This window comes from Pieris rapae, chromosome 7 (assembly GCF_905147795.1).
Source record: "Pieris rapae chromosome 7, ilPieRapa1.1, whole genome shotgun sequence".
NCBI lineage: Eukaryota > Metazoa > Arthropoda > Insecta > Lepidoptera > Pieridae > Pieris > Pieris rapae.
In genome coordinates this window covers 9660453-9684146 of record NC_059515.1, presented here as the reverse complement: position 1 = coordinate 9684146, position 23694 = coordinate 9660453, and the positions used below count along the sequence as shown (strand labels likewise).

Sequence of the window (23694 nt, the reverse complement as noted above, 5' to 3'; positions counted from 1 at the left end):
ATATATTATATAAATTTGTGTTTTTACGTATGATCATCGAAAAAAAAAACACTTGTAGGGAATTGTTTAAATATTTAATGTAGAAACTGCAATTTTAAACTTACATTCACAGACGTAAGAAATGATATTATATTTAGTTAAAAAAAAATAACTTACCAGAATACTTGCTTGTATTTTTATTCACTTTGAACTTGTTTAGTTTCTAAGTGACACAAACGTTTAAAAAAAATATACGGAATAAAATCTTAAATTAGTCTCTAAAATTATTTTTTTATGCATAATGACGTGTTTGCTATACCTCAATAGAACTTAATCTATTTTGATAATTAAAAATCATTTTTATAACGGAGTAATATTAAATTATTATAAACAATAAATAAATAATTAAAAAATAAATAATCCCAACGATAAAATATTTAATCGATAATAATTAGTAAAATACACAACAACTTCTGTCGCGCTAAAGGAATAAATGGCTCTTCATGGTTATTTACTTTGAAGGTGAATTTTAAATTCTCAATATCATTGTATAATTAATGTTTAATTACAATTATTCTATTTTTAATTTTAAAAAAATAAAAATTACAAGCTTATTTTACTTAGAATATAGATATTTATCGATAAAACAATTATTATTTCGTACTTCGCTTTGATGACGTGATTAAAAAAATCTTATACGCTCCAAAAGTTAACTAAGTCGGCGATTACAATAATGTAATAAAGCACATTTATATTTTTTAAATTATAATATAATAAATCAATAATTCTATTTATTCTTTTAAATTGTTTTTATTTTTAAATGAATATTGTTACATAATTTATTTTAGTAATAATAATGCTGTTAATAAAAATAATATGGATGTCGGTGCAACAATAATAGCTGATCCTCTAGCAGCTCTGAGGATCGAGGAGGCCTTCTGCGTTCCCCAATCCATGTTACTTCTAGCAGAAGCTATCGCGTTCAATCCTGTCGAAGCACCCGGAATTCTTGCCTGGTTGGCTCGCAGCCAAGTCTCCATCTATAGAAAAAAAAATATTTTCAAATAGAGGAGTTGTAACGTAATATTATTCTATGAATGTTCAAAAAAAATAATAATATTATTAGTTCAAATTCTTTTCAATATTTTTTAATTAAATAGAATTGAATATGTGTAATGACTGAAACAATAGTTTGTGCTTAATTTTAACACTGGATAAAAATAATTATATTTAGATTCTATCTAAAAGGTATGAATTTTGTAAATAATATTCTTATTTATCATTTGCCTTGTAAAAATTATGTTCTTCAAGTCCCGAAATTAAATTGCGAGTATTGGGAAAAGGATGTTTTTATGAGTCCAGTTTTACTCTGATAGTTTTTGTGTCTGTCAAAACACAGAGAGACAAACTGTGTGGTAATATAGAATAAAAAAGCTAAACTTAGTGTAATGCGCACTTCGGTTTTATTGATTGTATTAATAACCTGCTATCTTCAAGATAACGTAATGCCATACTTACGTCGTTAAGACCTGCTTCATCTAGATAACTCGCCAGATTACTAAGTACATTATTAAACCAGGCCGGCAGAACAACCCTGGAAATGAAATTTACTCCATAAAACTAAGCATCCATAAAAGCAACATTATTCATGCCTCATATAATAACACTACTCTTAAAATAACTAACTGACCCGGTACATACATATTTTGGTACTACTACTATCGCTATATAAAATTGATTTGTGAAATTCTTCGTAAAAAGATGAAAATTAACGGCTATATACCGTATAAAAAAATGCTAGAGTTATAAAAATATGATCTAATCTCAGCCTGGCCGAATAGACACAAATGGTATTAATTTGTCAAGATATTTCGGAGTTTTGTTACATAAACAAGAGTGTTGTATGTTTTAGTCCTTTACGAACAAAAGCAATTAACACGAATCAAATCAAATATTAAACTTACTTTTTCCTGAACTCTTCCACTCTTGGTTTCAAAAACTCTAGAGCTGTCCTCGCATTTGCTCTATTGCCCATATAGAGGAATGACAAAGCATTCACACTGTCTTGTGCCTTCACGTTTGAGCTTAGAACCATTTGCAGGTACCTTTAAAAATTGTTTACAATCACATAGACTGTACGATTCTTGTCGCAACGGTATATAAATTAGTTTTACGTACTTAAAATATAAATGTTTATAGCATAACAGATGTTTTCTAATGATAATTCATAACACAATTACGTCGACAATTAAATAGTCCCATTTATTTAATTTATATGTCAGCAATATATATTCCATGTAGGGCATTCATTTTTTTAATTTACGCTAATGTTATTTTAATTTTAAAAATAGGAACATCATATTTTGAACTTACAAGTCTCTCCCTTTAACTGTAGTATAGTTTGAGAAAACATCCCATTAAAACCAAATGTAAAAATATGAACTAATAATAGAACTTATGATATTTTGCATGCAATTCTTATTTGAAATAAAGTTATTCTTAACCTAAATTTTTAATTATTTCACAATAGTTTTATATTATTGTGTAATGTAAATTATTTCACAATAACTTTAAATATTGTGAAATAATATAAAAAATTAAATTTTTTATTGTGTGCCTTCCAAATATTTGTTATCTCCGCAGCAATTATTATTATATTACATGTAGATTTTATTCTTCGCATAATACGCACTCTTGCACAGCCTGCCTGTCTGATGTACAACCAAGAGCTCTCAGCATGGCAGTCTCGTCCGCCTGGTTGTTTGAATTAAGCCGTCTCTGGTACATGAACTGCCAGTCACTATAATTGCCATTGAGGAGACCTTGGCAGAAGACGTGTCTTCTTATATTGGGGTTTACTCTGAAAACATTTGGCCCGTACTTACAATTAGTTATGTAAAATATCAAAGAAATGTAATTTTATTTCATTTTCGTCAGAAAATGAATTTAAGTGTCAAAAATTTGCCATTTTTTTTCTATCGAGCGAAGTTATTTAAATTGTGTATGGATGATACATAAACTACTCAACTCCAACATATTTTTTCCATTCGCCCCACTTCAAGAATCGACGACGAAAAGTGAAAAAAATAATGTAATTTTTTGAGTTTGGCGACCAGACCTAAACGGAGTCTTTATGTGCGAATTTTACTCTTGCTTGTACGGAAAATGTTAATTTCCACCATTCGTAGTAACGACTTGTGCCAAGAACATAAGGCTTACTTCTATAGAAAAAAAATTGCGAAAAAATCATGATACCTGAGACGAAGACTGATACTGGGTTATAGCGTCAATAATAATAAAAATATAGAGGATAATAAATACATTTTCCTATTTGAAAATAGGAAAAATCCTTGAAATATTTCTAGTAAGTAGGATTGCGTGAGAACACTCCATTTTAGATAAGTGGTGATCAGGTAAAAGGTATAAAGACATTAAAGGAAATTGACCACGCCCATCAGGATGTTATTTATATAAATATATATTTACGGCAATCGCATAATGTATTCGTTATATCAACAATGAAATTAATATCGCGCAGCCCGGACATACACCGTTTAGGTTATCGCGGAATGTGGTTAAAAAGCGCAAAATCACCTACATCATGAGCACACCCCACATACACACCATCACGTACATACCCACACTTTTACACCATCACACAACACAACCAAAGAAGGCTTTTAAAAAAAATTAGTTAAATAAATTGAATCACAGTTAGTTAAATGTATTGAATACTTTTTGGCTATATTTTAAGTGTATTTGTTTGTAATTATATATATATATATATAATTACATATATATATATATATATATATATATATAATTACATATCAATCAGGATGTTATTTATATAAATATATATTTACGGCAATCGCATAATGTATTCGTTATATCAACAATGAAATTAATATCGCGCAGCCCGGACATACACCGTTTAGGTTATCGCGGAATGTGGTTAAAAAGCGCAAAATCACCTACATCATGAGCACACCCCACATACACACCATCACGTACATACCCACACTTTTACACCATCACACAACACAACCAAAGAAGGCTTTTAAAAAAAATTAGTTAAATAAATTGAATCACAGTTAGTTAAATGTATTGAATACTTTTTGGCTATATTTTAAGTGTATTTGTTTGTAATTATATATATATATATAATTACATATATATATATATATATATATATATATATATATATAATTACAAACAAATACAGGATATGAGGAGGATAGGATTATTATTATATAAATATTTTTAACGATTACATTGACATACATATTATTTTTCTATCTACCATTTTGTTTTATTTGGAACATCGTAGTTTTTGTTTAACCTTGCAATTACTTGAAGGATTAGATGACTGTCAAACTCAGGCTGATAAAATGAAATGAATACAAATAATACGTATAAAATTAATGATGACTATGAATTTATATTCAATGTTATTCTAGCAAATATGACCAATAAAGTAAATGTAAATTTAATGAGAGATTAAGATTTATTTACACGTAAGTTTTTATATAATCATCTCGTTAGAAAAATTAACTTGTTTTTGACGTGACAGCGTCTTATAAATCGATGGAGCCGGCTGCACGCACGAAAAAACATGACCCATGCGGCGTTACCTCGCTTATGACGCATACGGCGACCTCTGGCTTGAAGTGCAAGCGAGAGCGCGGTACGAGCGACAAAGAGGCACAATCGGGTGCGTTCCGCAACGTTCGTTCGAATATTTTTTTTTAAATCTATATGATCACTTACTTGTTACTGTTATTTTTAAATGCATTGAATTTCAACACAGCGTTGTTGATGCAGCCGTTATGGCCGATGGTACATGCGAACTGAAGAACATAGAAACGATTCAATGTCCTTGTCAAAGGCTCTCCTATTTCAACATCATACCCTAAGTCCGCTATGACATTTCGCATGAAGTCGTGAAGAATAATCTGTAAGACAAAACATTTTTTAAACCAAATGAAGGTTTCAAAATCTTGGAAAATTATTTTTTTTTAAATTTAAAAATTTAAAATTTAAAAGGTCGGCAACGCACTCGCGAGCCCTCTGGCATTGAGAATGTCCATGGGCGGTGGTATCACTTAACATCAGGTGAGCCTCCTGCCCGTTTGCTCCCTGTCCTAAAAAAAAAACTAGATAAACCCCGACAGTTAGACTGATGGTATTATTAATAAAAAAAAACAAAAACAGTGGACCGTATAGAAATACTTACATCGAACTCCTGTAATGTGCTCGGCATGTGTAAAAATCGGTTTCTAATCCAGGAGAATCCACTTATCGCTGGGTACCAAGAGTAATAGCTGGTATCTTTCTTTAGAAAATCTAGTACTCGAAAACCTAGATTAAAAGATATTCTTTCCGATCTCATCAAAGCAAACACGTCATCGACAATCTGTAAAAAGGGTTCTTATTACTTTATCAGTAAATTAGTAAAATCAAATAAAATTATACCAATACAAGTTATGTATTCATAAAAAAGGCTTTTAACTAATACAAGTTAACATATTAGACCGTTACGTTAAGATATATCATTTTTTCTAGAGAAGTTATAATTACTTGAAAAAATACTAGTTACAAGATATAATAAAAACTAATACACGAAAAAAACGAAACAAGCTATATAATTTGTCAAGAAACTCTTAAAAGCCTCCGCCGGCTCCATAATATATCTATCTATCTTGAGCATTTTTCTCTTAATAATCTGATCTTTTTGTAATCACCAACCCGAGATGGTTTCACTGTACGGCGCAGCGTTAGTACTAATTATGGCCGTACGAACGTGAAAATTAAATAAATTGTAATATATCATAATTACCTGGGCCCTATTAAGATGATGTATCTGCGTGTGATTCTTTTGAAGGGCGTCAGCAATCATTTCCCATGTGTGTGTGTCGTAATTTACTCTATATATTCCTAAAACATATATACATATTTCAATATATAATTCCATAAATTACAGTATTTATTAACGAATTTTAATAACATATTTACTATAATTATAAGTAAGGAGTTGCTTCTAGTTTTCAACGATTATTCTTGCTTTAAAAATTAGGCAAAGCATTGAGGAGCATTGTTTTTACTGTTCGTACATTATTAGATTTTTCTATATACATAAGTAATATTTCCCGGCATTAATCGTGTATTGTAAAATAAATAAATATGTCTCAGACCCAAAATCATATGCATACGAGAATAATATGAAATCGTGGTAAGATATTTCAAGTGTCAATTTCGTGTGAATGTGAATCAAAGTGATAGGAGGAAAACGGGCAAGTGGCTCATTGATGTTAAGTGATACCGCCCATGGACACTCACATTGCCAGAAGGTTCGCGAGTGCGTTGCCGGCCTTTCGACGCTCTTTTCTTAAACGACCCTAAGTTCGGAAATACTTCAGTGGTTACAAAGCTGTATGGTACGCGGCAAAAACTGCCTTTATTAAAATTCTACCTATGGTTTGGGGAGTTTTGGTATAACTTGGAAAAACGTGTTGCACAATTTATTTTGTGAATTATTTTACTAACCGACTTGAAAAACATATTATTTTTTTTACATTTATTTTAACATTCTGATTATGTCCTAGGATGCTATTTACTATGCTATAATTGAATTCAAAGTTAACATAACCCAATAGACATAAAATTCATGATATTTATTGTAAATTAAATTTTCTAACATACCTTTTTGCTGTAGATTAAATATCACCCAATTATGGCCAGGTGTATTTTGAATTTCGTATTCTTCACCTTGCATTATATGTGTGATAGTTAGGTTCTCAAAGTTCGGGTTATGCCCTGATGTGTATGTAAGTGGGATAGGCCACAATTGTTTAGTTTGCTGAGCTGAAGGACTGATGAAGAAACGTTCCTAAAATAATTTCTGATTAGCGGTTGTATGATATTCAAATGATGTCATAACACGTATAAGCAATCATAAGTATATACATTTTCATTGATTTTGTTACTGATCTAACAAGCAAGCATGATAAAAGTTTGACTCAGAATCTGATGCCAAGTAAAATGGTATACGATTTAAATTAACAGAAAAAGTGGAGGTTGAAAATTGGTTGAGGCTTGCTTTGGCTAGGCGGCACTTGTCATATTCATCTAAATTAAAATCAAAAAGTATTTGTATGTTTAGTTCATAACTTTTCCCAGTCTTTGTTTAACATTTTCTTAATACGCATAGTTTTAAAGGATATTAATGTTTTTAAAATTGTTAAAAATGTCAGAAAGTTTCATAACTTATACACAACCCTCCCGAATGGAGTTTAACGTTAAACTTTTTTCTTGTATATTGTAAAGAACTTTTCTAAATTAAAGTAAAGTAAACAAACAATACCTGTGAAATTTTAATAAGGCCGGATGCCATATTGACATTAACATTGATAACGGGGTACCCGCGTTCTTCTACCCAATATCGGAAGAAGTCGGCGATGTTCACAGTACTTGAAATTTGGTCTTCTGCGACGGCTTTTGCGAAGTTTGTGTAGAGATCGACAGGATACGCATGTTCGTACGATCTAAACGATAAACACTATTATTGTAATTATCTTTGACGAGAGTACTGACAGTATATTTGATGCGATTATGATACAAAGATGATCATGAAAACATTATTTTATTAAGCTTTTGCATAGATTTTATCGCGGACTTTGAGGGCGGCGAGCTAATCATGAAATTCCGTAATGAAAATAGATCTAACACACGTTTTTTCATATTAGTATTAAAGAAAATCTCACTTCTCTAATAAAAAGTAATTCAAGGCCTTTTTAAATGTACTTTCTCCCATTAAATGCTTTAACATGACCAGTAGTGCTGCCCCTTTTGTGTAACTGATTCCACTGAAATGTCCAGTAACTTGGGTCGGTGTGTTAACTGTGTGCTCTAATGCCCTGGTATTTACAGATGAGTCCGATGATAGTGCACTTTGCAATGATAATATATTGAATTGATCAGCTATTTCCAACGACGGGTCTACCTGTAATAAAAAACAATCAATATGAAATTATGTGCAATCAAAAATTTAAAATGAAAAAAAAACACGCGTAGAACTTTGACAATGACTGGTGAAACGGCAAATTGTAAATCTATTCAAATCTTTTAATTTTGAGGCGATTTTTTAGGTGTCGAACACGGAACAACATACCGGCCAAAATCAAAAGTCCCGGCTGAATTTTATTGTAATTTTTTTATTAGGCAGGCCGCAGCTGATTTTGTTTATGTAGAAAAATTGTATGTACCTACGTAATATATTTTTATTATAATTTTTTATGTAAAATAAATAAAATGTAGTTTTTTTATACATGAGTATATTAATCACGCATTTAATAATAATACGTATTAATTCAGGATGTTTTAAAATTGTACTTAAAGGGGAAAAGAAAACGAGGAGATAAAATTAAAAGATGGGAGGACGACCTATCAAAAGGATGAAAATTTGATTGATGATTGATGAGGATTTGCCACGGATAGAGAGACGTGGAAACAATTTGGGGACGTCTATGTCGACAGACTACCTGACCAAAGTTTTTGCTAATAAATTTATTATTATTCTACATGAATTAGATTTAAGAAAACTACCATTTTAAAAGAATAGCGTGTAAGTTAAAATGCCAGTGAATGAAGAGATTTTATTATTATTATGTATTAAGTACTTAATAAAACCTCATAGATTACGTCTATCGGTTTTTACGACCAAAACATATAAGCCTTACCTGTCGACCCTTTGATGTCGTTATAATAGATTTTGACTGTATACTTACTTCATGCATAGCAAAATATTCAAAGTAACTGGCAAATCCTTCGTTTATCCAGACATTGTCCCACCATCTGCAGGTTATTAAATTTCCAAACCACTTATGAGCAAGCTCATGCGCAGTTATAGTTCCAATATTCATTTTGTCTACCGCGTTTGTTTCACCTTCCTCGTATAGAAGTCTTAATTCTCTGTAATCAATATACAATTGCGTGTGATAAAACCAAAGGTTATATCAAAGATAAAAGGTTATAACAGTTTATTTATTATGTTTAATGCAAATTAACATTGTTAAAATATGTTTACTGTATTATTAAATAATTTATGTAAATGACGGTTGACATCTTTAACAAGACAAAAATCCTAAACATGTAATATCCATATAACAGGAATGTTACTTTTAACTAATATAACGAAAATGTATCTTATTTGGAATTTATGTATTTCCCTCCATTTCTAGTTGTAACGTTCTACATTTGAATTTCTCTCCAAGCATGACAATTGCCACAGCTTGACATTTGGCAGAGACAAATAAAAAATAAAAATGTTAATTATTTGTTTTATTATTTAAAATTGTATGAAAATAGGTTATTAACATTTTAATGTAATAAAATAAATTCTACAAAATTTACATTTGTCTTGTATTTATTATTAAATATTCTTCAATTAGGAGTTGAACTTAAGTAAATTAAAATTAATTAAATAAACTAATTTAGGCATAAAATCAGTTTCGGTAATATAACAATATAACATAGTTTTCTTAACCTACAAAGTAAACATAGAAATAATAAAAATAATAATCAAAACAAATTTAAAAAGTTTGGTCCCTGTGGTAAACTGAAATAAATATATAATAAAATAATTATCAAACAATATAATATAGGCAAGTATGATCAAACACGGGACCACGTGTTATTTCGTACGTACCTATATGAAACTAATCCCCAGTTCTCAGTCGCTCCAGATGCCCAATCTGGGACAGCAATTTGGTCGTTTTTAAGATTAGCATCCATAGAATAATATTCAATTCCCAAATAGTCTGAAAACCATTGTGTAAGTGGAGGGCCTACTTCTAAAGCGTAGGCTCCTTGACCGACTGCGTTCGGCCTTGCGAGAATGCGGTAAGGGCTTGCACTGTTATTGTTATCTGCTATGACAGTAAACTCTTCACTGATATGAATAGTGACCAAATAAGCAGACATTCTTGGTGTTGGTAGAAAAATTTCTCTCACGCGGTTGCCATTTCTGAAAACCGTAATACGTTACACAAATATTGAATTATTGAAAACACTTATTTGTCCTTTTTATTGTCAACTAGATTAAGCATAATATCGTATAAAATAAAATTATAATTCCTGACACTAAAGCTAATATTTTTTTTATATAGTATTTAAATACGAATCTATGCTTCGAATATGATTTTGTCCCATTCCGTGTTGAGACCCTTGGTCCATGGGGTCCGAACGCTATAATTTTAGGGAAATATCAAGAAGGTTAGTCGACATTACAGGAAACCGAAGAGCTGGCAGCCACCTCGGACTAAGAATTAGTCCGAGGTGAAGGTGGTAGAAAGAGCTATTCAAAGGGGGAACGCTGTCAGTATCTTCGGCACCTTGTCTAAAAGGACTCCTTTTAAAAATATATCGTAGTTATAATATTTTAAGGTTAGTTATTGTTTCTTGTAATATTTATGTTAGCAATATTTTTTTAAATATAAAAATTGTAATAACATATAAAGACATACACTTCCTGGCGCAGAAGAGGCATGTTGGCATACGTTTGTGTAAAATTTATTGGTCTGTTGATGATAATGTTGAAAATTGATTTAAATCCAGGTTCATCAAAGCAAGGAAACGCCTGTCTTGAGTTGGTTGGTTGCAAATGACTTGCGGCGTAATAGCTGAAAGATTTAGTTGTTGATAATTGATAATACTTTTTAAATATACAGTTTTGTAGAATGTCAAATAATGTATGTATCCCATTGCCCACCCATCCGAAAATTGGGCTACCTACTATATTTTTATTAGAATAAGAAAAAAATTGAACAATACAATATTACATCTTAATTTGGTTCATTAAAATAGAAACAATAAATTCCAACTTAGAAAAGACCATATTTCAAAGAAAGATCACATGGTAATATTTAATAATTTTTGTATAAGACCGCTTCGATTTATAAATATATTTTTAACATCTGCGAATTTCAAACTTTCATAATATTTCCACCTCATCAAATCTAAAGAAATGATTAACGCACAGAGAACGACAGTTCTAGGTGAAATCCAGACAAAATCTGGAGTTCCAAAAGAAAGCTCATCATCTGTTTGTCTTTCTAGAATAGATACGGGAAGATTGCCTATATGCATCTCTGAAATATTCTGGATAAAATGTTTGACTTTAAGAATTAGAGCCGATCAAGTTCTTAATATATAATTAGCTCTATGATATATACTCACTGTGTTTTTCCATCGCTTCCAATGTAACTTCCTCTAAAAATTCCACGTGAGAGAGGTGTCTCGTTTATATTACCCAAGTAACGTATAGCAATCCGATAGGTCTCATTTATATTTAATGTTAATCCTTCTTGAAGATTAAGTTTCAGGAAATGATACTCCCGTTCTCTCACAAATGGGTTAGAAGGTTCTAAGGGAACGACTGATCCAGCATTATCGAAAACGGTCACTCCGCGTATTTCTCTTACATTTTCGTGTAGTACTAAAGTTGATGTACTCGTAAGTGCCTTGAATTTTAAAAGAATACATGATTTTTTCTTATAATAATAATGGTTATTTACATATATAAATAAAGTGGTATGATCAGATTGATCGAACCTAAAAAACAGTGTTGGCCTAGTGGCTTCAGCGTGCGACTCATACCTGAGTTCGTAGGTTCGATCCCCGGCTGTGCACTAATGGAGCTTCTTTCTATGTGCGCATTTAACATTTGGTCGAAAGGTGAAGGAAAATATCGTGAGGAAACCGACATGTCTTAGACCCAAAAAGTCGTGTGTCAGGCACTGGAGGCTGATCACCTGCTTGCCTATTAGATTTAAAAATGATCATGAAACAGATTCAGAAATCTGAGGCCAAGACCTAAAGAGTTTGTAGCGCCACTGATTTATTTATTCAGATTGATTGATAAAGAAACCGCAAAATCAACCATACAAAAATAGACACGAAAGAGACTGTTATAATAGTAAGAACAAATGATTATTGTTGTCAAACTTATGGTCTAAATATAAAGGCACCATGGCTTAAAAAAAATATTAATCCTCAAATAATATGACTGTTCCAAAAATGTCAATATTTGATGGCCCAAATCCCTACTGACTACGGACTGGGTAGTAAGCATGATAATGGCTTGTGATCAAGATGATCAGCTATTTTTCGCATCTCACACCATTCAATTCACCATTTACCTGGTTAGTGTTCCTCTCGTTAAACTTTTAACTAAATAGCATTTTCCTTAAGTATAACAAATAGGTTTATTATTTTTATCGAACAATTCATATTTTTCCTCAAACAGTTGAATCATCGTCATAGATCGTTATTTACTTACTTTTACAATAATTTCCACATAACCATTAAATGTGAAGGCTTTATTATCTCCTTCGTCTTCAAAGAAAGGAGTTATTTCTACTTTGAAACTGACTGGATCCAAATCTTCCGGGAGTCTATAAACCTCTTCACTTGCAGAACTAGAGAATGCAACAGATTCCACATCGAAGGGGAAATCAGTTCTTACTACTGCTAAGATAGCTGGTATTAAAACCAGCTGTGGAAAGTTGATCATGCTGGAAAATATTTTGCAGTGTCAGTATCAAAAGGGAGCTCCATACGTTTAAACTTTAAATAAAACCTGAGGGACTGATTGGGTATGGGACTGAAATTCAGGACACAGAGATTATAAATCGTAAATATTTCATTATTGATTCGAATTTTCGGTACTAAATTTGAAACTTGCTAGAACGGTGGTAATATGTGTAATAAAGTAATATTTTTTCTTAAGTAAATGATAGGTTAAGTTTAAGGGAGAACTTGCCTTCGGAAAAAAGCATGTGATTAATATTCATAGGCATTCTATACCATAAAACATCGTAATTCTTCAATTGTCTTTATTTTTTGTATGGAATTGAAAATCTACGTAGAGATCACGTGAATCAAATTAGTTATAAGTAACGTATGACGTTTATTAGGAAGGATACAGTTATACAGAATCATTAAGAAGATGGATAAATTCTGCCACGGAAACTTCATCCAGGTCTCCGTTCCAGGGTTATACCATGGCCGCAGTCAAAACTAAGCCAACAAGGTTTTTAATGTGACTTAATATTCATTAAATATAACTTACCTTAATTATTTAGCCTGCTCTGTTTTGTTAAATTAAAATTATTAATTCATTACAATATAAATCTACATATGCGACTCCACAGAAATAAACAACTGAATAAAGAAATTATCATTTATCAAATGTTAATGATTTTATTGGACTTTATCAGGATTATAATACATATATATGAAATATATCTTTTATGACGATATATTAGAACTTGATAAGACATTCACAATTCAATTTAATATAATGTTTGTTTGATGATAGCATTTCAGTATTATTATATTTAAGCGCACGTGTCATACATATTTTATTAATAACTGAATCGCTAATGTAATTATAATATTAAAAAAATAATAATCTGGTATACTGCGAGAAAATGTTTAGGAGATGTTTCAGATATCAACTTTGCGGCAAAGATGTTAATAAAATATTTCTGTTTGCTTTTAATGTATTATTAAATGAAAATCTTAAATTGTTAACCCTCTCATGAAGTATTTAAAAAATAATTTGGTATCCTCCGAGCAAATGTTTAGGAGATGTTTCGGATAACAACCTTGCACCAATGACGTTAATAAAGTATTTCTGTAGGCTTTTAATATATAATAATAATAATAATAATAATAATAAGTCTTTATTCATTTAAGTTGGTACATTCTTCTTTTTATAGTGTAAGATATATAATTAAACAAAAATCTGTATTTTTTTCTATGGCAGCCTTTGACTGGCCATGTAACGAGTATCACTTAAACATAGAGTAATCCCAGGCATTCTTCAATACTAAGAGCCCCCTCGTAAGTTGTGTGCTGCGATATTACGTTTCTCGATTATGAGGAAGTTGATTGGATCTGGTTAGCACTTCACCTACACAATATGTATATCCTTTCAATTACATATTTTCATAAGTATCTGATTGTCCTTGTAACATATGTAACAAATAAAATATTGTAATAGATTTGCGATGTAAAGAAACTATATTGATAAAACTTTAATGTCCAATTATGACTGTGATCGAACTCAAGGTCTCGTTGTGCGATTATCACATATTATATCTCTAGATAATCAGTACATATTTAGGGCACATTGGTGACATACGTCATTGTTATGATTATATGGTTTTAATAGGAAACTAAATATAAGAATAGTCCTTATTAAATTAGTCATATTTTCAAAGTTAATAATACCCTTATAGTTAAGTATTAAAGGAATCGTGTTGAAGAATGTTTTCAGCTTCTATCGTTAATTTAATAAAACATATTCATGAAAAATGACACAATCGTAATATATTACGAATTTTTCGATAAATTAACAAAGATAAGCCAACAATTAAGATATATACGCGATTGTTTATTCTGAATTAACGTAGTTTTAGATAAGATTGAAATATTCATAACAATAAAAATATTGTTAAAGTTAATCATATTTCATGAAATGGATCACGAATGTGTAGAGTCATTTGATTTGGGTTATAACAAGCCGCTGCAATTTTGTTTCATGACAAGCCTTGGGCCCGGTGTTCACTATCGGCATCGGCAAGAAAAGGGATCTTTCGGCATTCCTACGTCTAAACCTTAAACTATGTCTTGGCATGCTGCAACGTTCTCCGGAATGATGCGGCTTTCTTAAGCATGCCGCTCAAGCGTGCCAAAGCCTCTCAATATCGGATGTCAAAACAGGCTCAAAGTTGTTACCAGCTAGTTGCCTGAGTTGTATTTAATATGGTGGAATATGATCTAGTACTCATAGCAGCTCTTGCTGCTTGTCGGCGTACCGAAGGATCCCGAAGCAGCCTCAAAGCTGCCGATGCAGTAGCCTCAAGCTTACTGAAGCAGTATTTTTGTTACTACGATTATATATCATGGAAATTTCTACTTTATTGCCATGAAGTTAATGTAAAATGCTTTTTATCACCTACAATCCTCAGTCGTTCCGATGTTGATGAACGCTGGGCCTTGCGTATTTAAAAGTTATGTAAAGGTAACAGTTTTAGTCAAGTGACTTTCTTAGTTGTAGCGGCTACTCATGACGTTTCATATCTCAAAACCACAGTTTAATTCTTATTAAAGACCACGAAGTTACATCGCAATGCAAATAACAATTGACACGTCAATGACGTCCATGTGTCGTCAAAGAAAACATATTTGTATACATTTTCTTTAATAGAAGGCACACGGGTAGGAGGCTCGTCTGATGTGAAGTAATACCGCCGCCCATGGACACTCACATTGCCGGAACTGTGTTGCGGAACTTTTTTATACTAACTTTTTTAGGGGGCAAACGGATCACTTAACATCAGGTGAGCCTTCACCAGATACCGCCGCCCATGGACACTCTCAATGCCGGGGGCTCACGAGTGCGTTGCCGGCCTTATCAGGATATACAGGAAAAATAAAGTGCACTAGGATTTCCTGTGTTTTGGGCAGCCAGTCTCCTCCTTTTAACATGTTAACTGTATTTTACTATATGAATTTCTACATAACACGAATTTATATTTAAAAGATTTTCGCACAGTAATAATATTTTCTGTATCTGCATAGGAATGGTTTTAGAATTGTTTGAGATTTTTAATAATTGGTACCCTCTTTTTTGTATACTCTAAGTCGAATGGTTCGCATTAATTTAAGTTAATAGGTAATATTTTACATGGAGTCCTTTAGTTATGTTACGTTAAAGTATGGTGAAAAGTCAACTTATTTGAATCGCCTTGCCTCCATTCACTTGAATGAAATTCGTCTGTTAAACGTGTAATTCAATAAACAAAACGTTCAAGTCAGAAAACATTTAAATATTTAACATTTTATTCATTGTTATTAAATGCGAATCGTTATAAAAAGCATTGCCAAAACCAGTGTAGTAGAAAACAGAAGAATAGAAGCACTGCTTCTAGTAGCTTCTAAGATCATGTCTGCGTTGGCTGTACCCCAGGCCATAGTGTTACGGGCCGAGTTAATAGCAGAAATTGCACTATTAAATTGAAGAGTGTTGCTCTGTGTACTGCGGAGCCAGGCTTCATACTGTAAAAAACATTAATTATTATTAATTTAGAGTTTCTATCAAACAGTATAAGACGATTTTAGAAAAAACATTAGTTTTATTAAAATAATATTTTTGCAGGTATTTTCCTATATCTAATGACACACACAATCTTGTTTTCGCATACTGCAGCAAAAGTAATAAATCTACAGGGATCTGCGAGTGCATGCATGGTACGTTAACATAGACGGTAAAGTTTGAAAGACCGGCAACGCACTTGCGAGCCTTCTGGCAATGTCAGTGTCTACGGGCGACGGTATCAATTAACATTACTTAAATCTTCTGCCGGTTTGTCCCCAATTCATGTAAGAAAAACATAACTAGAGAAGGGAAATAAAAGTGATTTCGACTGAGAAATCCTGTCAATGTCAAAGCTGCCTAAACCCACATTTCATATTTACATTTTTATGTAATTTAACAAACATTAAGCATATAAAACTTTACCTCTTGCAGACCATCTTCCTCTAGATATGACGCCAGGTTTGATAGCGCTGTGTGAACAGGATTCGGTGGGGAATCTTCAACGTATCTAAAATAGTGATAAAATCTCTGTCACATCTTGAATTGTTATGTGCCTCGCCATTACTGGAAGAAGGCTGACTTGTCTTTCACCAACACTCCATTTACTCTTGATTTCATTCATTATAATTAATGGATGGATATATGGCCCTCAATAGTTTCAATAGTTTTCGAGTAATAATTGTGTTTTGTAGGTTTATCTTAATTAATATTTATTAATAGGCAAAATTAATTTAGCCTTAACAGTAAATTCCATAAAAATTTATACAATGAAAAGTATAGTTATATACATAATTAATAATTACAACAGCAAACTTACGCTTTCCTTAAGGTTTCTATATTGTTTTTAACAAATTCAAGAACGGTATTTGAGTTAGCTTTGTTGCCAAGTAGTGCATAGTTATACGCATTTACTTTATCATGTGATCGAACTTCCTTCGTTAGAGTTAATTCGAGGTATCTAAAAAATAACACAAAAGAGAAAGTTAATAATTACCGTAATGTTGGTAGTACGAGCTAGTGCATAGATAAAAACTAACAGCTCACAGCTCTGAACAATGTTCTTCTAAAGATTTCAGTACAAGACATACCTAATATTATAATGTACTATTATTGTAAGTCCAGGTTTTGTATAGCAATACCATTTATTAACACATTAAGTGCTCTATAATATACACTCATACTAATTCTCAAACGTTCATCTTTACTAAATCAAAATTACTATGTATTAATTGTTTAAGCATTCAATGTGTTAATAGCAATACAAACAAGTGAGATTTTTCGAATTACTTTAGTAGATATTCAAAAAGCTAATTTTTTCATGGTTTACATGTTTTACATTTTTCATGTACACTTTTTAAATTTAAGAAAAAATACTTCATTTAAAATAATTTTCTCTCCACCAACACTTCATATTTTAAATAAAATACTACAATATTAACAGAGTTTTATTTCAAACCTAGTCAGCAACTGTGGGTCTTGTGTTGCACCCAAACCTCTGAGCATTTCCAATTGGTCGTTGGCGTAGTTGGACGTTTGGAACCGATTTAGAAGGAAGTTGAAATCTTCGGCGCCTCCTTCTCTTACTCCTACCACATACACGTTCCTTCTTATTCTAGGATCAACCCTATAATAATAATTGTCACTTACCAAAATAATAATCAATAAGTTTCTACTATTTTTAGCTTTATCGCAAAATGTATTACTTTAGATATAATAAATTCTTAATTACTAAGCCTTTAATTATGTTTAATCCTAGTACTTAAATCTGATTTTAAAATGTTATAATAAAAATCCACTTCCTTATCCTTGGCCTTGGGATTTTATATTGCGTATCTGATTGCATCCGATATTTTACCTTTTTATGTACAAAATTAGCTTCTTATGACTGACACGCGCCATTGATTTTTGCAAAGACGTACCGGTAATTATATTACCTTTAGCGTACGAGTAAGTATTAACCGCGAAATTGGTACCGCGGTAAAGATGCATTAACACATTAAGTGCTCTTTTCTCGGATCCGAGTGGAACGGGGCCATAGTAGTGGTGCTGTCCCGTTCATTTTATAAAGCATTGCCAACTCTTGCTCTCGGATCCGAGTATTCGGCACTCGACATGATATATGCCGACTGCTCGCAACCGAAAAATCATTTTTTTTATAAAAAAAAATATTATATTTTCAAACAACCGTATTTACTTAATCAAAATTTGCCATAAATAGTTTCCGGCTATTACTTTGTATCCATAATTTTAGGCATTCAAATGCTACAATGCTAAAGATTCGTAAAAGACTCACCAATTTCCATTCTTAAGTGCGACAAATCTGCTTAAAGATTCTTTGACGCAACCTTCATGACCCAACAAACATGCGAAATGAAGTACTTCCTGCCTCGTTACACTTGTGGTAGTCGATTCATTTGCCTTCGGTTCGTAGCCCAAGTAATTTATAACATGTTCCATAAGGCCCAATACATGTGCCTGTATCATCAAAAGTAGATAAATCAACAATAAATTTTGCAATACTCCCGATATGAATACATCCCGATTATCAATTCGTAATTTAACACGAGAATTGTATATTGACATCATTGGAGCCCTTTAAGTATATTTATAGAAAACAATGCGTGTATATGTCATAAAATTTCACATCTCTAGATCTAAAAGTTATTCAATTTTAAAAAAGGCTAATAATGTAGCCGTAAAACTATGAGCATCAATTTTAAATAATTCATTTAAAAGCAACATACATATTATGTTTTGTCTTTCTGGTTATGTTTCCGAAAGTACTTCTACAGTAATAATCATTGATTTAAAATGTATAATGTATATTAGACTTAGCGTTGAGTACGTATTCAAAGGCTTTGTACACAGCTTTTGATAAAAATGCCTCCGTTGATATAACCAAATCAAGTTCAAAAATTTAGTTTAGAAAATTTTAGTTCATACGTACTAAACAATCTAAGACGAGTACATACAATTACGTTTTCACATACTTATTTACTTAAGCCAAAAATTAATCAAATTGTTCTAAAGTTTGATGACACTAACATCAAATGTAGCCTGTGTTTCAGGAAGGTGCCTAAAACGATTTCTAAGCCAGGTATAACCACTGATAGCTGGATTCCAGACGTGATAATTGGTTTCTTTCTCCAAAAACCGTAGAATCTTGAAACCGTAGGCATACGTCATTTTTTCTGACCTCATTAGCGCAAATACGTCGTCTACAACCTGTAAGAAAAAAGTTTGGATATTTAAAACAAAAAGGTGTCTACCCGTAAATAATTATGTATAATACATAATAGATAATAAATTCTTTGGACAGCGCTTCTAATTGAACAAATAGTCTAAAAAATGTACTGTTTTCTTGGTCTTTGTAGAGAATAAATATCAGTTACAAAACGAAATGTCATTTAGCGAAAATGGCGACAATGGCACAAAACAGGTTCGGAAGTGGAGGGCCTGCTACAGCTGAGGAATTGACACATACCAGGCAACGGTGAAAATTTCTCTTTTCCACACGCCAACAGATATTTTGGGTGTATATAATACATACATGAAATTCCTTATTTTAATATCATATCTTGTAATTAGCGATTCAAAAGATTCGTGGAGAGTTATGACAAATATTTGAATGCAATATAACTTACTTGAGCTCTGTTCAAATGATGGATATCATTCGGTGTTTTTAATAAAGCATCGGCTATTAAATTCCAGGTCTTCTCGTCATAGTTTACTCTGTACAGACCTATAAGAATTATGACTGATAACTGAATTTGAATTTATTGATAACTGATAAATGAATTTTTCAATATTGTTTTCGATCCAATCAGGTCCATATATTCTTGAAGCCTTGTTGTATGTACAAACAAATATGAACGTTTATTACCGGTGTATAACTCAAAATAAACAGTACAGGACAGGATAGAGTACAGCACTCCTTATATGGAAATTGTATTCGTTTTTTTCAAACTCCCAACAATTAGAAAATAGAGAATTATTATTGTACACATTCAAGGTTCTCGAAAATTAATCAATAGTTTTTATAAATTTAACGAATATTAAAATGATCCTAATCCTTGGGTTTAATTTGCTCCAGTTCAAATAAATTGTATGACTCCTAACTTGGCGATTAAAAGAGTGGCGGTTTCTTGCCAGTTCTTGGCCGCTCTACGCCCTACGTCGTGCGAACTGGTCATAAATGTAAATTTAAAATTAATGTAACTCCATGTTTGCTATATCAACGCTACATATATTTATTGATTCACTTGGATGTTGTCGTTAAATGAAATATTAATGATTCTTAATTATATGTGCGAACGTGAGCTAACAAGTGACTTATTAATGAGTTGCTTTTAAGATGACTGACTGTAAATAATAACGTAAAAAGTATACCTACCATGTTGTTGGTTGTTGAATATAACCCATTCCTCTCCAACATCTTTGTTCAAAACTGTACTTTCACCAGACATGATATACGAAGGTTTAAGTTCGTCAAAATTTGTTTTGGATTTTGTTGAATACGTTATGGGAATGGGGTATATTTGACCAGTGGGCGTAGCCGTCGCACTAATGAAGAATCTTTCCTGTAATTTTAAGATTTATTTAATTAAAATCATTAATTTTTAAGCACTATGTTACGTACCAATTCTTAAAAGGCTGGTAACGCACTCGCGAGCCCTCTGGCCTTGAGAGTGTCCATGGGCGGCAGTATCACTTAACATCAGGTGAGCCTGCCCGTTTGCTCCCCGTTCTATTTAAAAAAAAGACGAATAAATTTCCGTATCGTAAATATATATTACCTGGCTTAAGTGTATTTCTCCTGTAGAGTGGTGGACTGTGACATTAAGAATAGGATACCCAGCTTCATTGACCCAAATTCGATAGAATTCCGTAAAATTAAAGTTTTTGTATTGACTCAGTGTGTCGTCTTCCTGTATAGCCTTCGAGAAAGCTTCATACAAATCCTGTTGGTCTGTCGGCTCGTAGGCGCTGTATGAAATTCCTTATTTTGAGTTGGGATTAGCGTAATAAGAATCGTAAGCATTAACATAAAGTACTAAAACGCGGCGATCGAGTAGACGATTGATAATCGTTTCGTGCCAGTGATTTGTCATAAGAAGAGATGAAAATAAGGTTTGTCATATTAAGAAGTCGATCAGATTTTTTTGTATTTTTTTTAAACAATTTAATAAATGGACAAAACCTTTGTACATACGTCCTCAATCTCATCTTTGCTTTGTACTATGTACATAATATTATGTTATGTACAAACGATATTCGAAATGTTTGCGTCATCGATCAAACATCTAAATAATTTCTTTACGAGTGTTATCCTAAGATTCAGAAGCAAAACTTTGACCGACGTATGTCAAAATTGGTTTGAACATGTGGATTCATCATTTCATTGAATATCTTGTTGAGATCAACTTTCAGTGTCTGACGTTAATTATGTTTGAATTATGGTTATTCCGATTAACTCGCGATATTTTTATTTATTCACACTCCGTTGCAAAGAAACAAAAATAACACAATATATAAAAATTACAAGGGATGCAACGGGCGGCCTCTAACAAGCGATCTCTTCAAGGCAACCCTAATTTTATTTTTGTTTTATTTTTCTTGCTAATATTAATGTCGTGCGTAAAAGGAAATTCTTATAAAGCACAGCAAGGCACGATTTCAACGTTCGCAATTTCATGCTGTATCAAAAGCAAATATTAGAAACAGACTACTCACTTATCAATTAAGAAAAATTTACAGGCTTTTCTGAACGTTTCTGGAGATATCAGATCAGAAATCATTCGCAAAAATGCCGCTCCCTTCGAGTAACTGATAGTACCAAAATGCCCGGTCACTTGAGCTGGAGTGTTCACATCATGGTTCAAAGGCACAGTTGATGTACCGGAGTCAAACGACAAACTGCCTTGAAGGTATCTCGAATTGAAATGTTCGTGCAATTCATACTTGGGGAACATCTGTCAAAATCAATATTATATATTATACTATTATTATTTTTTATATTAATTTATATTTACTTTAAGTTATAATATTTTTTTATTAATAGCAAATAAATTTAGTAATTTATTTGTTAATAAAAAAAATGTTTTCTCAAAAAATTCCGGTAATTTTAATTTCTTTTATTGTCTGCTTATTTTATCTTATATATGTTTTAATTGGATTTTTTATAACACTTATATAAGAACAGTTATATAACACTTATAAGATTTAGTAAGATATGCCGGAGGAGTCCTGTGATGTGGTAAATAAATAAATAATAATAATGCAGTTGCGCTACCACTCTATGTGAATCTTGTTCAAGTAGAGTAACCACCAATGCTACAGTTGTAAAAACTAATAAATTTACTCGTCTTGAAAGACAATCAATAATATTTACAGTAGATATACCAGTAGTAACATATTACCCCATGAGCTGCTATGTAACCGAAGTAGCTGGCGAATCCTTCATTGATCCAGGTATTGCTCCACCAGAAGCATGTTATGAGGTTACCCATCCATTTGTGAGCGAGCTCGTGTGACACAAGAGTTGATGCGTATTGTTCAGTGGACATAATTGTTTCTTTTGGATCTATAATCATGTACAGTTCCCTAAAATATATGAGAAATTAGTTTGGCTATTTTTTGTAATGTCTGTATATTGCTTAAATGATTGGCCATTATAAGAAATTTAGAAATTCTTGAGGAAAAATAGTTGATGATGTTGATATTCATTTCTTTATTTATTTACTCTACGTTACTTTTATAGAAAACAATTAATACATAAAAATTATAAGGAATGCAACGGGCGGCCTTATCACTTACAAGCGATCTCTACCAGGCAACACTAGTTAGGATCAAACTCAAAAAAGAAGTCATTGCTTGTGTGTTATGTACAGTTGAGTTTAGAAGTTAAAGCATTTTATGTATGGTTTCCCGCAAAGTGGGATAATTAACTTGGAGATAAGCTTAGAACCTTAATGTTCTAGTTTATAATATCCTTTTTCCTCTTCTTCTGAACAACTCTGTCTCTTGGTAAAGCCGTGGCCCAGGTTATGCAACAAAATTTATTAAATAATTTAAATTAATTTAAATTACCTGTAACTGACCATTCCCCAGTTTTCTGTGGCGGCAGAAGCCCAATCAGGTGATGAAATATGGTCATTATTTAGATGAGGGTGTAATGTAGAGTATGGTATTTCGAAATATTCGTCGAAGAACTTGGTCATTTTGACCGTCAACTCCAAAGCATGGTCAGCAAGACCAGCGGTATTTGATCTCCCGATAATCCTAATTGGTGGTTTGAAGGACGTGTCTTCAGCGATCACTTGAAATGTTTCACTCACAAGAAAAGTTACCAAGTAACTAGACATAACAGGCGTAGGGTAGAAATTCGTTGTGAGGCGACCGGCATTTGTATCGCTAAATCAAGAAAAATCGTTAGTATATAAATACTAACTACTATTATCTTAGCTGGATTATTCCATATAACAATGACGACGCAATACGCTATACAATAAATTATGAAAACATGTTAAAAAATATAGACGATTGACTGA

General features: G+C 32.0%; 2 protein-coding genes across 2 annotated transcripts in view; both read right to left on the bottom strand.

Annotated features, from left to right (window-relative positions):
• Positions 1 to 399: 399 nt before the first annotated feature.
• LOC111000477 (membrane alanyl aminopeptidase) lies at positions 400 to 13228 on the bottom strand. The gene is made up of 16 exons (XM_022269923.2): positions 13109 to 13228; positions 12317 to 12551; positions 11215 to 11498; positions 10503 to 10658; positions 9686 to 10003; positions 8766 to 8949; positions 7743 to 7981; positions 7343 to 7523; positions 6682 to 6868; positions 5819 to 5916; positions 5216 to 5395; positions 4750 to 4934; positions 2672 to 2839; positions 1944 to 2084; positions 1498 to 1573; positions 400 to 1019 (listed from the first exon to the last, which is right to left on the bottom strand). The coding sequence occupies exons 2-16, from the start codon at positions 12548 to 12550 to the stop codon at positions 819 to 821; spliced, it is 2832 nt and encodes a 943-aa protein (XP_022125615.2). The 5' UTR covers position 12551; positions 13109 to 13228; the 3' UTR covers positions 400 to 818.
• Positions 13229 to 15867: 2639 nt separating this feature from the next.
• The window catches only part of LOC111000479, a 32048-nt gene continuing 24221 nt past the window's right edge, over positions 15868 to 23694 (bottom strand). Inside the window, exons 21-32 of the mRNA XM_045629011.1 lie at positions 23234 to 23557; positions 22564 to 22747; positions 21878 to 22116; positions 20941 to 21130; positions 20538 to 20724; positions 19789 to 19886; positions 19190 to 19369; positions 18438 to 18619; positions 17601 to 17768; positions 16962 to 17102; positions 16568 to 16652; positions 15868 to 16104 (exon numbers count right to left, since the gene is read on the bottom strand). Coding sequence (XP_045484967.1) covers positions 15901 to 16104; positions 16568 to 16652; positions 16962 to 17102; positions 17601 to 17768; positions 18438 to 18619; positions 19190 to 19369; positions 19789 to 19886; positions 20538 to 20724; positions 20941 to 21130; positions 21878 to 22116; positions 22564 to 22747; positions 23234 to 23557 — 2182 coding nt within the window. The 3' untranslated portion in view covers positions 15868 to 15900. The remainder of the gene's footprint in view (positions 16105 to 16567; positions 16653 to 16961; positions 17103 to 17600; positions 17769 to 18437; positions 18620 to 19189; positions 19370 to 19788; positions 19887 to 20537; positions 20725 to 20940; positions 21131 to 21877; positions 22117 to 22563; positions 22748 to 23233; positions 23558 to 23694) is intronic.